General features: G+C 45.3%; 1 protein-coding gene across 1 annotated transcript in view; it reads left to right on the top strand.

Moving 5' to 3' along the window:
* ANOS1 (anosmin 1) overlaps nt 1–16,216 on the top strand; it is a 309,454-nt gene extending 293,238 nt beyond the window's left edge. Inside the window, exon 14 of the mRNA XM_073565978.1 lies at nt 15,209–16,216. Coding sequence (XP_073422079.1) covers nt 15,209–15,267 — 59 coding nt within the window. The 3' untranslated portion in view covers nt 15,268–16,216. The remainder of the gene's footprint in view (nt 1–15,208) is intronic.
* Nucleotides 16,217–16,588: the final 372 nt, after the last annotated feature.

The raw sequence follows: 16,588 nt of genomic DNA, 5'->3' as shown, positions 1-16,588 counted from the left end.
GATTGATTCTAAATTTACCTTTAATCTTACCTATTTAAGTCTTTCCATTGGCATTCGGTTTTGTTTTTCCTTAAATAGTCAGTTGCTGTTGTTTCCATTAACAGGTGCAAAGTAATTCTTAAAGTTTTATTTTCTAAGAATTTTTAGAGTATTTCCTTCTATGGCTTAACTATGAGTAGATATGAGTAACTCGATGCAGAAATATAGTGTTTGGGTTAAATATATTAAATACAAAAATAGTTCAGAAATTCGATGCGGGTAGCCAGGGTATGACAATACTTGCGAGTTACTATAACTTTTCATAATGCTTAGCTCGTCAAACCCAGGACATCATTAACTTGACAATTGTTTAAGGTATAATTAATATTTGATTTTTCTTTTTTATAATTTTGTTCACATTTTTGAAACACTGTAATTAACTTTATTAGTGGATTTCTATTTCCTGAAAAATGCATTGAAGTGGCTTTGAAACCCCTGCTTTTACCTTATTAATTTATCTACATTTAGCTGCACTGGTATCAGAACATTCTCATTTGGAGTACAGATGATGGCATTGAAAGAGTGAACTTAGCACCTGTATATTCCATCCATGTCTGAACATATGTCTGTAACCTCTACTTTGTCACTAGTCGACATTACACTAACACTAATGTCAATTCTGGATGCTGGCAGCATGTAGGCGTTTTGCTGTTAAAATGCTGAGACTAGTTCTTCCTTTGCTATGTACTTGTGTTTTGCTGCAGTGAGCAGGTAGATAATTAGCTCTCTGCCAGGAGCCAAAGGTGGGGCTCCCATTAAAGTTAAACCCCAATAGAGGGTCTTTAGCTTCAGTTATAAGTGTTCAGCTAGATATAGGCTCTCTGTTTCTTGGAATCTGTGTTCTGTTAAGTATGCCCCAAGTTCTGACTCCGGCTTGAATTTTAATAATCCGCGTGTGACTGATTTTGTCCCTGATGTGATTTCTTGTCTTTGAGCTTGCTTAGCAACCCATCCTGCCTCTGGTTGGCTTCTCCAGATGGAAGCCCTTCAATGGAAGCAATCCAGCGGACCCCATTGTAAATTCAGATCCTTGTAAAATGGTTAAAGGGTGAAGATCAAGATTCCTCTGGAATTTGCCAGATGGAGTGGCTTGTGCCAAGTTTGTCCTGGGTAGCCTTTTTGAACTTGTTGCCTCTTACAGACCAAACACCATGTCTCACTACTTCTGGGGATAAGTCTGCTGCAGGTGATTGTCCTGATAAGCAGAATACTCAGGAGTAGTGGTGGGTAAACCCCAGAATGTTTTGGTCTGGCATTATTTTCAGGTGAGTCAAGCCCAGCTTTTAGTTATGGAGAGGTGTCTATAAGATGCCTCTCTGTTAATAACTCCATATTTATATTGTCAATAAAACAACACCTAGAATAAAATTATTTATTTAAAATAATAATACACATCATTTTACAAACGGTTTTACAAAAATGGCAAACACAGTTATACTCACCTTATGCCCATTCCATTGAATCCCTGGTCCCCTGTAAAAAACAGAAAATGATAAACGACAAAAATACCCACCTAGCACTCATTCCATTAAAGCCCTGGTCTCCTGTAAAAAACAAAAATAAAAATAACAATATCCATCAAATACTGTCTGACGCTATATTCCGTGTCTGAGATACAGAAATGAAGTCAAATCCCCTAATAAAAAAAAATTGCAAAGTTTCTTAACTTTCCATGGAGGGGCAAAGGTAGTTTTTATTTGTTTAGTTACTCTTAAAATATAAGCGTATTTCAGTTTGACCTGGGTGCTGTGACCCCCACTGATTGCTGGGACAGAAGAGAAGTACCACTCTGCTACTGTTGACTTCCACAATGATTTTTTTAACTCTATGATAAAAGCTGAGAAGGACTGGTGTCACGCTATACAAAATGTTCAACATAGACACAAAAATCCTTGTTTCCCAGAGTAGAGATAGAAGTTTCTAGTGGACATAAATCATAGATATACTTTATAACATTCATAGTACAATATCTATATATGAGTCACGTGATTTTTCAGATGGAAAATCCACAGCAAATTACAATACTATTCAGGTAAATGAAATAGTATACATACCGTATTTTTTGCTTTATAAGACGCACCTGATTATAAGACGCACCTAGGTTTTAGAGGAGGAAAATAAGAAAAAAATATATTTTCAGTCAAATAATGTGGAAAAACCTTTAATTAAATAACAAAATATTATTTTAACATAGTAGACTCAACAGCAGTCAACAGCAGCATTGTGGGTAACATGTAAGAACAGTCCCATGTACCGTAAGTAACAGCAAAAACCATGTTCTGACTAGCAATTGGGGAGAAATGTTAATCGTCAGACAGCACAATCTTCTAGTCAGAGAATCCCAGCAATTCCTCATCACTGCTGTCAGAGTCTAGGAAGCTCAGGTCCTCAGATCATTGGTGTCACTTTCTTCACTGTCCTCATATAGCTTACCATCTTCGGTGCCATCTAATGCATTGCTAATCCCTCATTTTTTGAATGAACGTATAAACCGTTTCATCCTTCACTGATTGCCATGATGTTTTCACCCACTCACAAACTTGAGTGATAGTGGGCCTCTTCATGCGTCCAGTTGGTGTCAGGTCATGAATGCCAGCAGCCATCCATTTATTCCACTCTTCTCGCATGTAGACTTTAAACGGCTTGTTTATAGAAACAGCGAGAGGTTGCAGCTGGCTGGTAAGCCCCCCTGGAATTACCGCTAGATGGGTCTTCACTTCTTTAAACCCTTTTTTTGTGTTTTCACTAATATGTGCCCTGAACTGGTCAAGCACTAACAGGGATGTTTTTTTTAGAAGCCCTCCAGGACGTTTGGACCACACTTTGTCAACCCACAATCTCATTCCGTTCTCATCCATCCATCCTTTCTCGTGAACGTGCACAACAACTCCTCGTGGGATAGCTTCTTTGGGCATGTTCTTTCTTTTAAAAATCAACATTGGTGGCAGTTTCGTGCCATCGGCACAGCAGGACAACACAACTGTGTAGTGGTTTTTTTCGTGTCCTGCAGTTTTTACCGTGATTGGTTTTGTGGAATGACAGAATCTTGGCTTCATATTCTTGTGGCATTTTTTGGGCAATTCTAGTTTTGGTGCGCATAGCAAGGCCACATCTCTTCATGAATCTGAAGCACCATGCTGGTGATCCAGTGAAGTCATTGATGCCTTTCTCAGCAGAAATCCGCTTGGCTTCGAATAGGATCATTTTTGTTGAGACCGAAAGGCCATTATTTCTGTGGCGTATGATCCACTCTTTTATGTCCACGTCTAACTCTGGCCACTTTGCACCACACCTCCATAGACCAGATCTGCTTTTTCCTGCTTTTTGCAGCTCATCCTCCTGTTTCCTCCACTCTCTTATCATTTTTTCAGTTGGAGGCATTCCAAAATGTCTCTCCGCTGCTCTGTTCCCATGCTCTTTAGCGTATTTTACAACCTCCAGTTTAAAGGGAATTTTGTATGCAAGCCTTTTCTGCTTTGACATGCTTGAAACATGCACAATATGCAGCAGCCAACTGTACGGTATTTTTCTGCAACAAAATACAGTATTGAAACAACTGTCAGCTCTGTCATTCATACTTATGGGGGCAACTGAGAGCATGAATGAATACGGTACTCTTGCTGTAGAAAAGACATGGGCTGCACATCCAAAAATACGGTAACAAGTTGATCTAGCGGTGTTAAGCAAAAATACGGTATACTGTATTCATCTGAACAAGACGTTTTTAGTTTAACATTATGATCAAACTTATGAAGCCTACTGCCAAGTGACTGCGAATGTGTCCAGAACTTTAAATACTGTAGCCATAAAGGTGTGGAGCAATGTGCCGACCACCACAACGACAACGAGCAGGTGGGTACCTGGTGCCCCACAGTACCCATGCTGCAAGGCTGGAGACTGTAAGAGGGGCTCCGCCTATTTTTGCTCACTAAGAGGTTCGCCGTCATGTGCCAGCGGCTTCATACAGTCTAATCAGAACGGTAAACTAAGATCGTCATGTTTACGGTAGTTTCATTTTGCCTAGTGGCATTAGATCAACTTATGATTTTAGATGTGTGGCCCATGTCTTTTTCTACACCTATGATGAATGAAAAAAATTGTTATGGGAGATCTGTGGTGACGCACTGTTATGGGAGATCTGTGGTGACACACTGTTATGGGGATCTGTGGATGACGCACTGTTATGGGTGATCTGTAGTGATGCACTGTTATGGGGATCTGTGGATGACGCACTGTTATGGGAGATCTGTGGTGACGCACTGTTATGGGGATCTGTGGATGACGCACTGTTATGGGAGATCTGTGGTGACGCACTGTTATGGGGATCTGTGGATGATGCACTGTTATGGGTGATCTGTAGTGACGCACTGTTATGGGATCTGTGGATGATGCACTGTTATGGATGTTCTGTTGTGATGCACTGTTATGGGGATCTGTGGATGATGAACTGTTATGGGAGATCTGTGGTGACGCACTGTTATGGGGGATCTGTGATGGCGCACTGTTATGGAGATCTGTGGTGACACACTGTTATGGGGATCTGTGGTGACGCACTACTATGGGGGATCTGTGGTGACTAGAGTTGAGCGACTTTTGGTTTTTTAGGGTCGCGTTTCGTTTCGTGAAACCCGACTTTTCCAAAAGTCGGGTCGAGCAAGATCGTCCGATTATAGGGAAAAGTCGGGGTCGTCCCGAAACACAAAACCCAATGTAAGTCAATGGGGAATAAAAGTCGGCAGTGAGAGGAGGACAGGAAACACACCTACGGTGCCCATTTGAATGCCAAAAGCATCAATTCTTCTTACTTAAGCTTGTCAACCTTAATCAACTTCATAATATAAGTTACGCACTGAAAAATGGGGGTTTTTTGGCTAAAGTTGTGGGGGGGGAGGGCTGGCTGCAGGTTTTCATGTGCCCTGGGCGAAAGAGTGCCCCTTTAACACATACCACAACTCATCATGCTCCGATACAGCAGATAAATAGCGGTATAGTACAATGAAAAATACCTCACTTTTTACATCTCATGACGAGGCCCATCTATTTCTCCATACAGAATCATTGGTCCCATATAATGTTTGAAACAGTATATGATGAGCTCCACATAATGCTACAGTATATGTTGGTCCCCATGGATGAAGCTCCACTGTCTTATGGGCCCAAATAATGCTCCAAACATAATGGGCCCCATTTCTAATGCTCTAGTGTATAATGGGCCCTGTAAATGCTGCTCCAGTGTTTGATGTCCACCTTTGGAATGTTCCAGTGTATGGTGGGCCCCATCTATCATTCTCCAGAGTATAGTGCTCCCCAAAAATTGCTGTCCCAACATTGAAAACAATCAAATAAGTCTCCTTGCTAGGGAATCCCTGTACTTGTCTGGACAGGTGCTGTAGCTTGCTTAACAGCTCGCCAGCCGTTCTCACGCCCAGTATGGATTGCACGTGATTGCACAAAGGTTAGAAAGGGTACCGTATCCCTGGATAACATGTATGGATAGCGTACACATTCAAAATATATGTCTAAGGAGGCAGGCTCAGACGGTGTCAGGCCCAGTATGGATTGCACGTGATTGCACAAAGGTTAGAAAGGGTACCGTATCCCCGGATAACATGTATGGATAGCGTACACATTCAAAATATATGTCTCAGGAGGCAGGCTCAGACGGTGTTAGGCCCAGTATGGATTTCACGTGATTGCACAAAGGTTAGAAAGGGTACCGTATCCCTGGATGACATGTATGGATAGCGTACACATTCAAAATATATGTCTCAGGAGGCAGGCTCAGACGGTGTCAGGCCCAGTATGGATTGCACGTGATTGCACAAAGGTTAGAAAGGGTACCGTATCCCTGGATAACATGTATGGATAGCGTACACATTCAAAATATATGTCTCAGGAGGCAGGCTCAGACGGTGTCAGGCACAGTATGGATTGCACATGATTGCACAGAGGTTAGAAAGGGTACCGTATCCCCGGATAGCATGTATGGATAGCGTACACATTCAAAATATATGTCTCAGGAGGCAGGCTCAGACGGTGTTAGGCCCAGTATGGATTGCACGTGATTGCACAAAGGTTAGAAAGGGTACCGTATCCCCGGATAACATGTATGGATAGCGTACACATTCAAAATATATGTCTCAGGAGGCAGGCTCAGACGGTGTTAGGCCCAGTATGGATTGCACGTGATTGCACAAAGGTTAGAAAGGGTACCGTATCCCCGGATAACATGTATGGATAGCCTACACATTCAAAATATATGTCTCAGGAGGCAGGCTCAGACGGTGTTAGGCCCAGTATGGATTGCACGTGATTGCACAAAGGTTAGAAAGGGTACCGTATCCCCGGATAACATGTATGGATAGCGTACACATTCAAAATATATGTCTCAGGAGGCAGGCTCAGACGGTGTTAGGCCCAGTATGGATTGCACGTGATTGCACAAAGGTTAGAAAGGGTACCGTATCCCCGGATAACATGTATGGATAGCGTACACATTCGAAATATATGTCTCAGGAGGCAGGCTCAGACGGTGTTAGGCCCAGTATGGATTGCACGTGATTGCACAAAGGTTAGAAAGGGTACCGTATCCCCGGATAACATGTATGGATAGCGTACACATTCAAAATATATGTCTCAGGAGGCAGGCTCAGACGGTGTTAGGCCCAGTATGGATTGCACGTGATTGCACAAAGGTTAGAAAGGGTACCGTATCCCCGGATAACATGTATGGATAGCGTACACATTCAAAATATATGTCTCAGGAGGCAGGCTCAGACGGTGTTAGGCCCAGTATGGATTGCACGTGATTGCACAAAGGTTAGAAAGGGTACCATATCCCCGGATAACATGTATGGATAGCGTACACATTCAAAATATATGTCTCAGGAGGCAGGCTCAGACGGTGTTAGGCCCAGTATGGATTGCACGTGATTGCACAAAGGTTAGAAAGGGTACCGTATCCCCGGATAACATGTATGGATAGCGTACACATTCAAAATATATGTCTCAGGAGGCAGGCTCAGACGGTGTCAGGCACAGTATGGATTTGACGGCCCAGATTACACAGCGGAGGAGCAGGGAGAGGTAAAGATTGCAAATGCTGGGGCCCTGCCCAAGCAAGGGGGGCCCACTCGTGGGCGTCGGTACTGGCACTGGGCCCCTCATAGTACAGCGGTGTGTCTGACGGCGGGTGTGCACCACCACCGTCAGAGACACTTGATTGCACTATGAGGGACCCTGTGCCAGTGCCCGCGCCCAAGAGTCGGCCTACCCACCTGTCCAGGGCAACGGCACTCGCACGGTGTCGTGCGCTAGGTGGTGACCCCAGCCATGGGGGGGGAGGCAGCACAGTTAGGGAGTTTTAGAAAGTGGCATATGTTGATGTTGGACATTCAGCTGATGCAAAAGGCGAAATAGGTGAAGTACCAGGAAGAGGTGGACCAAAGCAAGCCATTTTTCTGTCACCCTATGTGTCATCAGGGGAAGGTGGGACAAAATCCTTGGAAACCCATGCGTGGTTCATTTTAATGAAGGTTAGATCATCCACATTTTGGGTTGACAGACGGGTCCTTTTTTCTGTCAGGATTGATCCAGCTGCACTGAAGACTCTTTCCGATAGCACACTTGCAGCTGGGCAAGCGAGCTCCTGTAAGGCATATTGTGCCAATTCAGGCCAGGTGTCCAGTTTAGCGGCGCAATAGTCAAAGGGGAATGACCTGTGTGGGAGAACATCGATATGGGAGGAAAAGTAGTTTGTAACCATAGTTGACAACTGCTGTCTCCTGTCACTTTCCATCGATGCAGTATTACCAGTTGTGTGAGCGGTATTTGAAAAATCAGTCCACAACATTGTCATGAAACCCCTGTCTCCAACGCCACTTCTGCTGTGTGCACCACGAACACCTCTGCCAAGCTGCCCCCGGCCCGTACGGCTCGTGTGAGAACCATCACCGCTGCTGTGTGCTGGGAATGCCTCAAGCAACCGATTTACCAGAGTTGCTTGTTTATTAGCCAATATTAGGTCAAGGTTCTCCTGTGGCATGATGTTTTGTAATTTGCCTTTATAGCGTGGATCCAGGATGCTGGACAACCAGTAGTCGTCATCGTTCATCATTTTGGCAATGCGGGGGTCCCTTTTTAGGATCCGCAAGGCATAATCTGACATGTGGGCCAATATTCCCGGTGTCAATGATGCACTGCGAGTGCTGGGTGGAGGAGCACTTTCTGGCAAATCCACATCCCTCCAGTCACGCACAAACCCTGTACCAGACCTTGCCACGCCAACATTTTCACTTGCCCCACGAGATGCATCCTCCTCCCCTAAGTAATCATCCCCATCATCCTCCTCCTCCTCCTCCTCTTCTTCCTCCACCTCGTCCAGGAGAGGTCCCTGAGCAGACAATGGCTGAATGTCATCAAGGATTCCCTCCTCCTCTTCCTCCTCATCAACATTGGCTGCAGACGCCTGCTCCTTAAGGTGCGTCAAAGTTTGCATGAGCAGACGCATAAGTAGGATGCTCATGCTTAGGATGGCGTCGTCTGCGCTTACCAGCCGTGTGCATTCCTCAAAACACTGAAGGACTTTACAAAGGTCTTTCAGCTTCGACCACTGCACGCCTGTCAACTCCATGTCTGCTCTCAAAGTGCCTGGCCGTGTATCCTCCCACAAATGCATTATGGCCTGCCTCTGCTCGCACAGCCGCTCCACCATGTGCAGGGTGGAGTTCCACCTTGTTGCAATGTCGATAATGAGGCGGTGGTTGGGAAGGTGGAGCAATCGCTGCAGCTTCTGCATACGAACGGAGTGTACCTGGCGACCGCACAGTCTTCGCACCTTCTGGAGCAGGGCTGTTAACTCCGGATAATTTTTGAGGAAGCATTGCACCACCAGGTTCAAGGTGTGAGCCAAGCAAGGTATGTGGCTGAGTTTTGAAAGGGCTATGGCTGCCACAAAATTACGCCCGTTATCACTAACTACCTTGCCTGCCTCAAGATGTACACTGCCCAGCCATGACTCAGTTTGTCGCTTCAAGTACTCGGCCAGCACCTCGGCGGTGTGTCTGTCGCCCAAACACATCATCTGCAACACAGCCTGCTGACGCTTTCCACTAGCTGCTCGATAGGGGGACACATTGTGTGCAACAGTGGCAGCTGCAGATGGAGTGCTCGTACGACTGCGCTCTGTGGACGAGCTTTCGCTTCTGGAGGAGGAGGAGGGTTGAACGCCTACAGCCAACTGTTTCCTATACCGTGGGCTAGGCAGCACTGTCCCACCACCGCTGTCCCCTGTGGACCCTGCATCCACCACATTAACCCAGTGCGCAGTGATGGACACGTAACGGCCCTGGCCATGCCGACTGGACCATGCATCAGTTGTGAGGTGCACCTTTCCGCTCACTGACTGCTTGAGTGCATGGACATGATGGTGGAGGGCTGGGATGGCTTTGCGAGAGAAGAAGTGGCGACTGGGTAGGTCATAGCGTGGTACTGCATAGGCCATGAGTTCGCGGAAAGCTGTTCTTTCCACCAACCGAAAGGGCATCATCTCAAACGAGATTAGTTTGGCAATGTGGGCGTTCAAACCCAGTGTACGCGGATGAGAGACTGAGTACTTTCTTGACCTACTCATAGTGTCTGGGAGGGTGAGCTGGACTTGAGAGCTGCATATGGTGGAAGTAGCGGTGGACAGGGCGGACTGAGAGAGGGTTGATGATGGTGATGGAGTTGGTGTTCTTTCTGATGGCCTAGAATCAGTCTTTCGTTGATATAACAGTGGGATTCCCTGACTGCTGTGGCCTTGCAACGACACCTCAACATTTGCTGCTGTGCTAACCGGTGGGCTTACAGTGGGGGAAACAATGTAGCGTTGCTGACTACCTTCGTTGTGATCAGTTGCACATGTGGCACTTGAGGTTTGGTGTTGTGTCCACGCTTGCAAGTGCATGCTGGTTAAATGTCTAAGCATGCAACTGGTATTCAAATTTTTCAGATTTTTCCCTCGGCTAAAGGTCTTTGCGCACTTCTTACAGATAACCTTGGCCTGATCATGAGGATTTTGTTCAAAAAAGTGCCACACTGCACTCTTCCTACTTTGGCAGACATTTTGCGGCCTAGCACGCTGTGATCTTTTGACTCTCTGGACAAGCTGTCCAGCAACTCTTTTGATGTTTGGAACCTGTCTTTGGAGTGCTCCGGGCCTGCCAGATAACAGCTGTTGCGATGTCGACGTCTGCTGTGGATGCTCCTCATCTGAGCTATTGGAAGCAGCACCCTCTTCCCCCAATGGATGCCAATCTGGGTCAACAACTGGGTCATCCATCACCTCCTCTTCTATGTCATGTGCACCTTTCTCTGTGTCACCGTGTATGGTGGTATAGTGTGCGGGAAGGGGCACCTGAGTCTCATCAGGGTCAAAATCTGGCTCTGTACACTGCGAGGACAATGTAGTGCTCTGAGTGAATGTACCAGCAGAATCATCCATCAGCGGCTGTGCATCAGTGCACTCCATGTCAGATTCATCTTGGCCTGGGTAATTCACCATTTGACTTGATAATCCAGGCATGGTATGTGAAAACAGCTCCATGGAGTAATCAGTAGTATGGCCTGCATCATCCTTCAATCTTGGTTGGGGTGAAGGACACAAGGAAAGGTGTGGTTCATGAACATGAGCCTCCAATGACGACTCAGTGCTTTTACTTTTTACAACTGAAGAAGAGGAGGCGATAGAGCTGGAGGCTGAGTCAGCAATGTAAGACAAAACTTTTTCCTGATGCTCTACCTTTAAAAGCGGTTTGCCAACTCCTAGAAAACTAAGCGTTCGAGGCCTTATGTAGAGAGACGATGACGCAGGGTCAGCACCTCTTGCATTCGGTCCTATTTTGCTCTTGCCACTACCATCAGATCCACCACCAACACCATCATTACCAGCTGCCAACCCCCGCCCAATTCCACGGCCTCTTCCACCAGCCTTCCTCATTTTTGGTAGAAATGTAGACAAAATCCAACAAACTATATAGTAATGTAAAACAAGGTGTCTATAGGACAGGGGAGATTTAGAATTTCTGCACACACTTGTGGACAGTGGACACTTTTGGATTGTGTGAGGCCCATTGATATCTGAGCGCTATGTGACACGCTCGATGGCACAGCTGCCTGTGACCAAAGTGACGAGAGGATAATGGAGATTTTGAATCTCTGCGCACACTTTTGGACAATGGACACTTGTGGATTGTGTGAGGCCCACTGATATCTGAGCGCTATGTGACAGGCTCGATGGCACAGCTGCCTGTGACCAAAGTGACGAGAGGATAATGGAGATTTTGAATCTCTGCGCACACTTTTGGACACTGGACACTTGTGGATTGTGTGAGGCCCACTGATATCTGAGCGCTATGTGACAGGCTCGATGGCACAGCTGCCTGTGACCAAAGTGACGAGAGGATAATGGAGATTTTGAATCTCTGCGCACACTTTTGGACACTGGACACTTGTGGATTGTGTGAGGCCCACTGATATCTGAGCGCTATGTGACACGCTCGATGGCACAGCTGCCTGTGACCAAAGTGACGAGAGGATAATGGAGATTTTGAATCTCTGCGCACACTTTTGGACACTGGACACTTGTGGATTGTGTGAGGCCCACTGATATCTGAGAGCTATGTGACACGCTCGATGGCACAGCTGCCTGTGACCAAAGTGACGAGAGGATAATGGAGATTTTGAATCTCTGCGCACACTTTTGGACACTGGACACTTGTGGATTGTGTGAGGCCCACTGATATCTGAGCGCTATGTGACAGGCTCGATGGCACAGCTGCCTGTGACCAAAGTGACAAGAGGATAATGGAGATTTTGAATCTCTGCGCACACTTTTGGACACTGGACACTTGTGGATTGTGTGAGGCCCACTGATATCTGAGCGCTATGTGACACGCTCGATGGCACAGCTGCCTGTGACCAAAGTGACGAGAGGATAATGGAGATTTTGAATCTCTGCGCACACTTTTGGACACTGGACACTTGTGGATTGTGTGAGGCCCACTGATATCTGAGCGCTATGTGACACGCTCGATGGCACAGCTGCCTGTGACCAAAGTGACGAGAGGATAATGGAGATTTTGAATCTCTGCGCACACTTTTGGACACTGGACACTTGTGGATTGTGTGAGGCCCACTGATATCTGAGCGCTATGTGACAGGCTCGATGGCACAGCTGCCTGTGACCAAAGTGACGAGAGGATAATGGAGATTTTGAATCTCTGCGCACACTTTTGGACACTGGACACTTGTGGATTGTGTGAGGCCCACTGATATCTGAGCGCTATGTGACACGCTCGATGGCACAGCTGCCTGTGACCAAAGTGACGAGAGGATAATGGAGATTTTGAATCTCTGCGCACACTTTTGGACACTGGACACTTGTGGATTGTGTGAGGCCCACTGATATCTGAGCGCTATGTGACACGCTCGATGGCACAGCTGCCTGTGACCAAAGTGACGAGAGGATAATGGAGATTTTGAATCTCTGCGCACACTTTTGGACACTGGACACTTGTGGATTGTGTGAGGCCCACTGATATCTGAGCGCTATGTGACACGCTCGATGGCACAGCTGCCTGTGACCAAAGTGACGAGAGGATAATGGAGATTTTGAATCTCTGCGCACACTTTTGGACACTGGACACTTGTGGATTGTGTGAGGCCCACTGATATCTGAGCGCTATGTGACACGCTCGATGGCACAGCTGCCTGTGACCAAAGTGACGAGAGGATAATGGAGATTTTGAATCTCTGCGCACACTTTTGGACACTGGACACTTGTGGATTGTGTGAGGCCCACTGATATCTGAGCGCTATGTGACACGCTCGATGGCACAGCTGCCTGTGACCAAAGTGACGAGAGGATAATGGAGATTTTGAATCTCTGCGCACACTTTTGGACACTGGACACTTGTGGATTGTGTGAGGCCCACTGATATCTGAGCGCTATGTGACACGCTCGATGGCACAGCTGTGACAAAAGTGACTAGAGGATAAGGGAGATTGGATTGCTTTTAAAAAAGCAGTTTGCGGAGCAGTGGGTAAACAGCAATGCCAGCGTGTCAGGAAGCCTTAAAAGGCAGCCCAACAACCAACACCACTGATACACCACTATATAGCCTCCCCTTGCACTGCACACACAGTGACTTGTGTGTTGTGCAGGCCAAATCGCTAGCAGCAGAAGCAGTTTTTTTGTCTTCTTCCCTGCCTAACGCTCTCCCTACAGAATCAGCAGCAACCTCTCCCTATACTAAGATCGGCAGAAGTAAGATGGCGGTCGGCGTGCACGCCCTTTTATACCCCCTGTGACGCCCACCAAAGCAAGCCAATCACTTGCATGCCCTTCTGAAAGATGGTGGTGACCCGTGCCTAGGTCATCACGTTGCCCACAGTGTCCGTGGATCCTGATTGGCTGAAAAAGAGCGCAAAACAAACTTTTGAAACGCGACTTTGGCACGTAAGTCGCCGACCTCGTGGCCGACCTCATCCTAGGGTCGGGTTTCGTTTCATGAAACCCGACTTTGCCAAAAGTCGGCGACTTTTGAATTTTTTGACCCGTTTTGCTCAACTCTAGTGGTGACGCACTACTATGGGGGATCTGTGGTGACGCACTACTATGGGTGATCTGTGGTGACGCACTGTTATGGGGATCTGTGGATGACGCACTATTATGGGTGATCTGTAGTGACGCACTGTTATGGGGATCTGTGGATGACACACTGTTATGGGGGATCTGGGGCAGCGCACTGTTATGGGGATCTGTGGATGACGCACTGTTACACTGTTATGGGGATCTGTGACTCACAGTACAGTGTGCGTAGTAGTGACTACCACCCCCTCATCATTAGGAATATAAGCATGTACTGTATACATGGGTGTTTTCTGAAAGATGAGGGAGGTGGTAGTCACAGTTGCAGTAAACACTTTGGGCACTATCCCTACTATGGCTACAACCCCCATCATCCATCAGAATACACCCATTGATAGAGTATACGGTATTCTGAAGGATGATGGGGGTTGTGTTTCCCTTCAATGTGTGCACTGCCTCACCTCTCACAAGGATCTTGGAATAATGTGAGGTAAATGAAAGTGTTATGCTATACATTTTGCAGGGATAGATACCTGATTGGTGGAGGCAGCCCAGCAACAGTTCCCTCCACCAATCAATATCCATCCCTGCAAAGAAGGAGGAGAAACATGCTTCTCTCCCTTCTCAGCTTTAGGTCTCCGTGTGCAGCGGAGCCTCCTTTTCCTGCTGCCAGCTTTTTGCCACAGCGCATGTGCAGATCGAGTTCAGTGACCGCGCTCCATCTGCGCATGTGCCGGGTCGGCAGCCATTTTCGTGTAGTCCTGCAGACACAGGCTATGATACCGGTATTCCATCGGAAACCGGAAACTCACAGCCTGTTCCCGGAACTGTCATGGCGCCGCCCTGCACTATGCCGCCCGCGTACCACCGGTTAACCCGCAGCGATACCCCCAGCTCCAGGCCTGCTGCATTGCCCCACCAGAGACCGTAACTTGTACCAGGCTGCTCAGCAGCCGCCGCGGCCATCGCTAACGCCGCTATCGCTAATGCAGCGCCACTGCCACCGCAAAAGTAAGTTTTTTCCCTCGATTTTTTCTCTATACCATTGTAAGACGCACCCCCATTTCCCCCACAATTTGGGGGAAACAAAAGTGCGTCTTACAATCCGAAAAATACAGTACATAGATCTTTTTTATTGATTCTGTGAAAAAATTTGAAACCAGATTTGCTTTGGAAGAATTGTTACTCCTGTACCTATGGAACTTTTGTATAAAAGGCATCTTTTCATGTCTACACCTTTTGAACTATAATTTATAATTTATTTTCTTCTCAACACTTACAATTTCTTCCTGGCACCTACAAATCTTTCATGTCCAGTGCTGGTTGAGCATGAAATTTTGTTTGACTAGTTGGTATTGGTATCACTATTGTTATATTACTTTACCTCCATGGTTTATTTTATGTATTTGAGATCCTACCTTAAAAATCCTTCAATCATCAAGCTAGAGATTCTTCATCTCTGTACCCTATGAATTTATTTTTGGTTTACTCAGTTTCAATCAAATCTAAATACTCATAATGTATGTTTTGTTTTTTCAGGACCCCATATGAAGCAACACCATTCTCATCATTACAAACCATCCCCAGAAAAAATTTGAAGTTTTGTATCCAGAATTGTATGAACGGAACTTTGCATGATAACCAACATAAACTTGGAAGGACAATGTAGAATTTTACTCGGAGATGGTTCAAATTCATATTAACAGGAAGTTATGTCTGCTTCAACCTGTCTTGGTTATTCAGTGTGTCTTCTTCTCAAGTCCCAGTATGCATTGTGTAGCATATATTGAAGGATAGATTTTCAGCTCTTGTGTTGTTTTATTGTATTTCACAAAGATTGGAAAGTGCTTTACATGGCACTTCAGCTTTTATGTGTATCATTTATTCCTTGTAGTCAATGGTTCTGTGAATATTATATATTGTAAATACTGCCTAATATAGATACTTAAATAATTATTAAGGAACATGATGTGGCCAGTGGAAAAAGTAGAAGCAATAAGATATACAAACAATATACTTGGCATGAAAGAAATCAGATCAGATGGACAACTATATGACAGTAAATAGTGTTTAACCATGTATAGTTAACATTTTACACAATGGTGCCAAAATCAAGAATTTAGTTCATTTCTAATTTAAAAAATTGATAAACAGAATGGAATTAACTTATGAGCTACTTATAGTTGCATTAAGCCATAAAATGTTCATGTGCATGTACAGTATGCTGCCTAATGGGTATTCTGATATTCAGCAGCTGTGATATTCTCATTGGCAGTCACACTAAAATTTTAGATATAATTTATTATTTTATTTAATGCTCTTTTACTTAATTTGTGTTTTTGGTTTTAAGGCAGTGTCTTCAAGTGATTATGTGTTTTAGTAAAAAAAAAGAACTTAAGCCAAATTTGGAGACATTTTTAAATACATTTTGAAAAATAATTTTAGTTGCTTGAAGTCCTTTACAGTTTGTCTCATCATTGCTACTGTTTAAGACAAATTGGCGAAATTGAAAATGAATTATAAAAACGAAAAATATACAAAAGTGGACCCAAACATTTACGTTGTTGATATAAAAGCCTTTATTAGCTACTGAAGGTTCATTTTCTGTTTAACATTGCATACATTAACTACAATAGGCATGAAATAAAGCAGAGACGTTAAGTTTGAGATGTAAAAGCCAATGCTAGTAATATTTCAATAATGAGTAGTTGAAATGAAATAACCATGCTGGTTGCATAACACTGATACCATGTAAAAGTTTCACCTGAGTAAACAGTAACTGCAAAGGGAGAAGTGCACAATAGGGTAAAACCCTAGTTTAGAAGACAATAAAACCAAAAGGCTTGCTCACTTTGGGTGGTTGTGTGAAGATTCAACCGCTGTAAAAGTTAATATTGACAGCTGTCGCTGCCCCGTGGC

Source organism: Dendrobates tinctorius, unplaced genomic scaffold, assembly GCF_039654945.1.
Source record: "Dendrobates tinctorius isolate UK_male_01 unplaced genomic scaffold, ASM3965494v1 ptg000016l, whole genome shotgun sequence".
In the NCBI taxonomy this organism is placed as follows: Eukaryota; Metazoa; Chordata; class Amphibia; order Anura; family Dendrobatidae; genus Dendrobates; species Dendrobates tinctorius.
Note: the sequence above shows the minus strand (reverse complement) of the source record. Positions and strands in the feature narration are given on the sequence as shown.